This window comes from Mercurialis annua, linkage group LG7 (genome assembly GCF_937616625.2).
Source record: "Mercurialis annua linkage group LG7, ddMerAnnu1.2, whole genome shotgun sequence".
Taxonomy (NCBI): domain Eukaryota; kingdom Viridiplantae; phylum Streptophyta; class Magnoliopsida; order Malpighiales; family Euphorbiaceae; genus Mercurialis; species Mercurialis annua.
The window spans coordinates 2,048,457-2,056,805 of NC_065576.1; the positions used below are offsets into that span (position 1 = coordinate 2,048,457).

Genomic DNA, 8,349 nt, shown 5'->3' on the forward strand with positions numbered 1-8,349 from the left:
ATTTATAATTACAGGTTATTAATATAAAATTATAATAAAAATAATCTTACATAATATTCTAATATTTGTTTTTTTTTCTTCAAAATAAAACTAAATTATCTATTTACTACCATTAGATAAGTTATTATCACTTTTAATCTAATAGTGAAATTAACAAAATATACGTAAAATAAAATAACCGTAGAAAATCTCCTAATATTAATACTTTTTTAATACTACATATTTTTTATTTGGATTAATGTCATCATATAGCACAGTTTTATTCTATTTTTAATTTAAGTATAAATTATAAAATGTCTCAACTAATAGCACAACCTTTTATTATGTAGCATATATAATATAAAAATTTAAAATGACATCGTTTTGGTCGTCTGTACGACAACAAACGACGTCATCTTAACAAAAATAAAGTATACAATATATAGCGGGTTATAAAATGAAAAGGTTAGAACGATTGTATTAATGGATGAGACATTTTTTTAATTTGTGTTTAAATAAAAAAAATATAAAAATTATGCTATATAATAACATTAATTTTTAGTTTTATTAGTTGCCACCTAACACTTTTGCTGGGGAGCTGTGCTTACCCAGCCCTAATGTTTTAGGGTATATATAGACAGTTCAATAGAAAGGATTTGTTTTGGTTGTCATAAAAAAAAATTGCGAGAGAATGGCCTCCGAAAAAGGGCGAACGGAGACAGCAATTGAAAAATGGAAGATGGGTAGATACTGATGGTTAAATTTAAATATATGATGATGAATGATTTGTATTTAATTTATGAATGTTTTTGCAGGTCCGGATAGATATAGGAGATTGTTTGCAACTTTTTCCATGAAGGCCAAACAATTAGCTGAATGTACAGATGGATTCAGTCCACAAAATTTCATCGGAAATTTTCAATTCGGTGAAGTTTACCGCGGAACATTCCAGGGCAAAGATGTGATAGTTAAGATATGGAAAGATGAGAACTCGTTATATAAAGTGAAACCAGGTGATAACGAGGAGAGATATAAGGTGAGTTAATTTTTATACGATTGTTTGATGTCTGATGATTGATGGTGATGACGACGACGAGCGTTTCAATTTGTGTATAGGATGAAATTCGTTTGCAGAATTATTTTAAAGTGAATGATTTGCATCCAAACATGGCAAAGTTTTATGCTCACTGTGACGACGGTGGATATAGAGCTATAATTTATCATCTCCAGCCAAAGGCAGTTGATACTCTGCAAAATCTCATCGAAAAAGGTGATTTTTACTAACCTAATTTTAATATATGCTATTACAACATTGTTAGTGTATGTTATTGATATATTTTATTGTTGTCTTAATTATTTATGTTGTCTGTTTTCACGCATGGTCATTGGTTCTTTTTGGTGAGTTTGAATTGCCTTAAGTAAACTACAGTTGCCTTTTCAGATACTTTTACTTGGCCGCAGAGGATTAAGGTTGCTCTCGGATTCGCCTCTTTACTTGAATTTATGCATGCTCCACATCCTAATTATTTGCCCTATCTGATTCGAAATATTGATGCTGCTCATATACTGGTTGATGAGGTTTGTCTTTTTGCTTTTAGTTTGACTTGATCAGTTTCTTTTATAATTTGCTGCTTGGAGGAAGCTTGGGCACATAATCCTTGCTCTTAATGTTGAATTATTTACACTGTGCCAACTCAAGTCAACCCTAGTTGGTCCTTTTACAATGCTCATAAATGCTTATCATTATATTTCAAGCTTCTTTGACTTCTTGTAGGATTATGAACCTCTATTATTTGATGTTAGTATGATCTCCGGGGGAATTCTTACCGACAAAAGAAATGTTTGGTATCAGTATGTAGATGGGTGCTGTGGCTACGTCGATCCACTTTGTGCACGTCCAGGTATATTATTGCTGTCCGAACCTTTTCCCGCTCTCTATCCTCTTGGAAAATAGTTGTGTTTTATGTATTGGTTAAATGTATAACTTCCCATGATCTGACTTTGAGCATGTTTCTTATGCTTTATAAAGTCTTACTTGCATTCATACATAACCATTCTCTCCATTAATTGAGATGGTAAGCCACAAATAGATTGTGGCTGAGCTTATTCTAAGAGATTAGACTAACTGTCAAATATAAGCTTGTGTTTGGTTTTGTGGTTTTGGAACGTCTAATAAACATGATTCACTTGTCTTAACTTATGATGGAATTGATAGTATGGAATTTCTTTTGACAAATTTTCTTTTAAATGGAGTATTCCAAAAACTTCTTCCTCCTTCCAACTTGGCAACGACTAAATGTACTCCAAAAAAGTTTTCTTACACTCCTTTTATGTATTAATCAAAAGATAGAACACTATAGGAGGAGTGTAAGAAACCATTATTGGAGTGTATATAGTCATTCCCTTCCAACTTCTATCGTTTCTTGGGTTTTCTTTTTCTTACAATTATACTCGAAGCCAATTAGACAATTATAGTGAAATAGTTTTACTAAAAGTCTTGGACCTTTCTGAAAATATGGCCCAGAACCGTGCAAAGTGGAGGAAAAGGATCCACATTGTCGACTTTGAGATTAAGGCTTATTTTAGTTTAGTTGTAATAAATGTGGAAACCCTTTTAGAAGCGAAAAAGGAACAAAGTGCCAAATAAAAGGGAGCACATTTCTGTCTATAGTTCTTCAAATCTACTTTTGGGTTCATTTAGCTACTCACTTGTCATTCCTCCGTCTTGGGACATTTACATGTTGTTTTAATCCTTGCCAAGATAAATTAGAATCTGATATTACAGTATGTAATAGGGGATATCTCTCTGCGGAGTCCCTCTTCTAGTGTAGCCGGATTCATTTTAAGATTTCTCGATGAAGGAAAAAACCTTTGTCCTGTTTCAGCTCTTCCCTTTGTACCAAATTGTATTCTGCTTCACTTTTAAATGTTACTGCTATTAAAGCATAAATAACTACCCTACTTAAGGAATGTCAATTGCACTAAGATTATGGAACTAGTATCATTTAACTTCCCTATCCTCGTCTCCTCCACGTAAACCAATATTTAATGTTATCATTTCCATAATTTTGTATTATTTTAATTTATGCAATATGATCAATTTTTTTTACTTGTTCAAAATTTCTCATATATATATATCATATTATTAAATATTGTAGTTGTTAAAATCTGATTTTAATTACATGAGCTCACAGTTATGCACCACTTTAATTATCTGCAGGTAAATGGTCTGATAAATGTGATGTTTTTTCATATGGTATTCTGCTCTTGGCTCTTATTGGTAAAAGATTCTACAAGGACAATGCTGAATTGCCCCCAATAAATGGCAGCCCACTTGTGCATCAAAGCTTAGAGTCAGGATCGGATTTTTATTCAAGTGATGCAACTAAAATCGCCAACTTGGCAAAGACATGTGTTCAGAGTGATCCTCGAACGCGGCCTACAATGGAAAATATTATGATATCTTTGCAGAGTTTGCAGATTGTTAAACATTATGCTAGCACCTGGGAAATCTGTAAGCTGCTTAACGGTGACAAGGCTAGTCTTACAGGATATCACTATTCCGATTCGTCAGGTACTTGATACTCCTTATTTGTAGATTTCAGAAAATCTGTTAAAGAGATATTAATTCATTCCTAATGAATTGTGATTTTTTTGTCTGAGCTAAATATTTAAGCTGACTAGTTTCGCATCAGGCTCGTAACGTGACTCGTCAATTTATAATATTAATTAAATTAATTATAATTATGCCAATGTGTTTTATTTATAATCAATATTAAAATAAGTTAGAATTTTTATTATAAATAACTGTAATCCATTAATTTATTAATTTTCAAAATTAATTGATGTCAATAATTTTTAATTATAATTATACTAGTGTTTTTTATTTATAATTATTATAGCTGTGTAGCTTCATCCTTTATGGTGGAATTTATTTTTAATTGATAGTTAGAACTTAGATGTTAATAGGTCAGTTTAATTACTGGGTTGGGTGCTGGTTCTGTTCATGCCTTAGTCAGGATTTGTTATCATGTGTTAGCTCAAGCTTTAAGCTGTATGAAAATTCGTAAAATGATATTAATTTATGTGATGAGCGGGCATGAGCGTTATAAAGGGTAAGTCCTAATGCTACTTAACATGGAAATGGGCTGTACTCAGACTAGGCCTATGGATAACCCCTTTTCTACCTGAGTTCTTTTCTGTGTCCTAAGTGTTTAATTAATTAAACCCAGTAGGTCCAGATGCTAATAAATTCTGACATAATATGATTATGGGAAGAGATTTGGGGAGTATATTCTAACCACATGAGCCATATGGATGCACTTTCCAAGTGTTATATTATAATAGGTAAACAGTTTGGAGAGTGCGTTTGCATTCTATAATCACCATATTATACAACTCTTTATTAGATTAATAATTTAATTTTAAATCTAATGGAGGGAGAGTGCCTTTACACGGCTCACATGGTGCAAACGTAATCTCTAAATTGTTCCTCTATGTTTATTTGAGGACACTTTCAAAAATGAAAATTTCCATTCTTACTAAGATTATTATGTTGCAAATTGTCGATCTTTAATTACTTTGATTATACTGCGTCTTAATTGGATGGATTAACTTTATAGTACATTGCTTTCCATCTGTGACCAGTAACTTGTTAGTTGATGTATATGGGTTTATTGGATAGGGAAGGATAGGAGACTCTTAACATGGCATTCGGGACATTTCTCACAACTCAATAGAGGCTCAGATTATTGCCGAGCAGGTAAGGAGCTGTGCTCACAAGCAATCTATTATAGATTTTCTGAATCTGCAATAACATGTTTCTCCATCTCTCTAATGGTTCTGCCTGTTTAACAGTCATGTCAAGACTGGCCAAACAATATAAATTTTCCTGCCAAGGCACATCTTCCCTTGTTTCAGTCTCCTCTATAAAAGAGGATTATTTTGTATATCTGAAATTTATTCACACACACATTGTGTTGTAAATATACAATGCCTAGGTAATTTTTGTAGGGCGCACAATTCAGATATGCATAATTTAATGATGCACAAGAAGCCCAGGTTTAACAAACTCTTGAAATAGCAAAAGTAAAGGGTTATTCCATTTTCTAAATATATACACGAAATGACGATTAATATTCATGCCCATATCCTTAATTGGACGGAAGAATTTTATTTTAAGCGTGCAGTATGTAAGGAAATTTGACAATTTGTCAAGTGTTTCTAAATCTGAAGTGACTTGTGTCCAGTTGTCCATATATCGGTGGACAAGAGGAAAGATAACACATCGTAGTATGATAAATATGTATTTGAAAGGAAAACCTTAATATTCATCTGTTATGCAAAATTTGTGTCTGAATAACAAAGCTATACTGCACATGCACTAGCAAGAGAAAGTCGAAATACTTATTTCCTGCTATACTGTTTCGTGATTGAAGTTTACAGCATTCTATATGATTCATTCAGCCTATGAGTTTAATCCTAGTAATTGTCTCATGTGTTATATTTCTGTTTGTCAATATGAAGTTATTATAGTGATTTTAGATATCAAATATGTAGCTTGAACTGCACCTGTAACAGATGTCAAAAAGTTCATTGCTCCTTATAAATTTGCATTCTGATTTATTGTTAGGTAACTGTTGTCAGAATAACTAGCCCTGCAAAAATTGTGAAACCACTTGATTATTTCTTTTCAGTTGAGCATAGTTTTCCATTTCTGATGCCTGATTTATGTTTATCACTAGGGAAAAACACTTTAGAAGAAGACTATGACACACTTGAAGTGTTTTCTTACAAAGAGTTAAGTATGTTCACCAACGGATTTAATGAACAAAATTTTATTGGAAAATTCCAATTTGGACGTGTATTTCGTGGCATGATTCAAGAGAAAAAAGTGATGGTGAAGATTTGGGAACCTAGCGATGAAATATATTTGGCTAGTCAGGGTGGTAACAAAGGCAGGTTGAGGGTAAGACGATGAACAATATGTTTATGTCTTCTATGTTTGACCTCTAAATTGAAGTCTTAAGCATGCCTGACGCTAGCTTTTCTTTTAGGATGAAATTGCATTGCTTCGGGATGCTAGATTTAGCTCTCATCCAAATATGGTGAAATTGATTGGATACTGCCACGAAGAGGAGAAACTTGGCGCTGTTTATGATCTGGATCCGCATCAAACTTTATATAATCTTTCACCTAAAGGTGATTTATGTTTTTTCTTGTATTTAATTTGTGTTCCTGGATCTCTGGCGTGCATATACATACATTTTTATCCTACTGATTTTGCCCTATCTTTTTGATGAATTCCTGATCATTATGGAATTCATTCGTCGTATTTTCTTTTCATCAGCTGAACCTTATTATAGCAAGCATTTCTTATGAGAAACAATTTTTTTATTGTGAAATTTGAATCAATGGCTTTATTCATTTTGATTATTGTTGGGGACTAAATATTAGATCTAATGAAATTTGATCATGTTTTTATCTAGTTTATTAATCGACATTTTGGGTTGTGTAGACCCTTACAATCTCTCTAATAAGTCCTTAGACTTTTTTCTAATTACTATTTTCCCAATGAGTCCCTAAACAATATAAATCTCACAGCTCTCAACCAACTCATTACATCTTCAATAACTGTTTTTGACAATATCTTTTCATTTTTAGATGACTTGACTTGGCTGCAGAGAATTAAGGTTGCATATGAGTTTGCTCGCCTTCTTGAGTTTCTACATGCTCACAATTTGCCATATATGCCGTTTCTGGTTCGGAACATAGATGCTGCTCATATTATACTCGATAAGGTCTATACACGATCTCTGTTTTACGCCGTACTTTTCTACAGTCTTTTTTCTTTTCCTTTTTTTTTTACTGTATTAATTCCTTCAATTGGATCAATTTGATGTGTAGGATTACAGCCCAAAATTATTTGATTTTGGGATGTCTATTGGTGGAATTATTCTTGATGCAAGAATTGACAGAAATCGGTTTCTTTTTGGATGTTACGGTTACATGGATGCAGATGCCTTCCTTGATGGAGGTATGTCAACAAAATGCATTTTTGTCTTCCAGTTAATTAAATTTTGGCTGCCAATTATGCAGAATTAATATGTACTTGAACCCTTCCGTACGGGTAATATTATGGATGATATTATAATGGTAGTTTTTGGAGGGTCATTTAGCCACTTGCTTTGATGTGACTGGTGTGGTGAGAATTTATGAATTTTAAAGGTTTGACTTCTGAAATCATTTTCTTTTGTGGTCTCTTTTCAATTATTATTTTGAAGAAATAAATAATTGACACCTTTTCCATTAACAGTGAAGATAACAAAGCAATGTGACATAGAAATTGGGTCCAACTCATCGAATAATTGAGGGACCTCTAGAAAAACACTTTCTTTCAAATGTTTGTCTATGCTAGTTTTTTCAAATAAATCATTTTTGGTTGGTTTTACTATGACTTTGGCCTTATTTGGGAATTTATGTTTTATCTGTACAGGTATATGGTATGCTTGCTCTGATGTTTTTGCATATGGTTGTGTACTTCTGGGCTTGATATCCAAAAAGGTATATACAGAAGAAGATGTCAAGAATGGCTCCGTTTATGTTAGTGATTCGGCCATTGCATATTACGACGAAGAAAAATCGAAGGCGTGTTTTGACCAAGCACGGTTTTCACTTGTGGAAAGGGAGCTATCGAAAGATGGTGATCACTTTGCTAACGACGGAGCTGAACTTACAAGATTGGCATTGCAATGTGTAGCTTTTGATTCGTTCGAGCGACCTAGCATGAAGCAAGTTGTAAAATGTTTGCTAAATCTACTAGTTGTCCGTAAACATGCTAAAGAATTGGGCATCAAGCAAGTTGTTCGCAGAAAAACTAAAAAATCACGAATCAAGCAGAAATCCTCGAGGCGATGATTCCTTACTCAAGAAGGCACTTGATTCTATAATCAAATCGAATTGATTGGATAGGATTTTGTACATGTTCCCCCTTCGGATAGAGCTTGAGCCTAAGAACTGGGCATTAAAGAAATCATTTGTATTTTGTTTGACTACTCAATATTTATACCACTCACTATAAACTCGTTACTTTTTGTTTTATTTTGGGCTTAATTATTCAAAAACCACCCACCTTGAACTTTGTTTTCGTTTATATCCTGACCTAGGAAAATATTCATTTATACTATGACGTATGTGTTTATGTTTCACCTCTATCCCGAGGCACTAAATTAACCTATTTTCATTTAAAATAAAATTTAAAATACGTTAGGATAGAGGTAAAACAATGATTTCTTTACATTGTTTTTAATAGAAAAAGTATGAAATAATCCTTATATTTAATGGTTTTCAATAATTTTTTTTTTAAATTTA

At 32.7% G+C, this 8,349-nt stretch overlaps 1 protein-coding gene across 2 annotated transcripts; it reads left to right on the forward strand.

The window, feature by feature from the left end:
• Nucleotides 1-613: 613 nt before the first annotated feature.
• On the forward strand, nucleotides 614-8,079 carry LOC126657741 (uncharacterized). 2 transcript variants are annotated; one of them, XM_050352503.2, is made up of 12 exons: nucleotides 614-722; nucleotides 795-1,015; nucleotides 1,096-1,249; nucleotides 1,409-1,557; nucleotides 1,754-1,880; nucleotides 3,200-3,553; nucleotides 4,664-4,741; nucleotides 5,724-5,947; nucleotides 6,036-6,180; nucleotides 6,643-6,779; nucleotides 6,886-7,015; nucleotides 7,475-8,079. In XM_050352503.2, exons 1-12 carry the CDS (start codon nucleotides 671-673, stop codon nucleotides 7,894-7,896), a joined length of 2,193 nt encoding a protein of 730 aa, XP_050208460.1. In that variant the 5' UTR covers nucleotides 614-670; the 3' UTR covers nucleotides 7,897-8,079. The 2 variants fall into 2 exon arrangements, with proteins under 2 accessions (XP_050208460.1, XP_050208461.1); XM_050352504.2 differs by having other exon boundaries at nucleotides 1,421-1,557.
• The last annotated feature ends 270 nt before the right edge of the window (nucleotides 8,080-8,349 follow it).

Bases quoted from the DNA above. Each gene is read 5' to 3' on its own strand.
- LOC126657741 (XM_050352503.2), top strand. From the start codon at position 671: ATGGCCTCCGAAAAAGGGCGAACGGAGACAGCAATTGAAAAATGGAAG. The intron at 1,881-3,199 runs GTATATTATTGC...AATTATCTGCAG, and splicing joins TCCACTTTGTGCACGTCCAG to GTAAATGGTCTGATAAATGT. The intron at 6,181-6,642 runs GTGATTTATGTT...TTTCATTTTTAG, and splicing joins ATATAATCTTTCACCTAAAG to ATGACTTGACTTGGCTGCAG.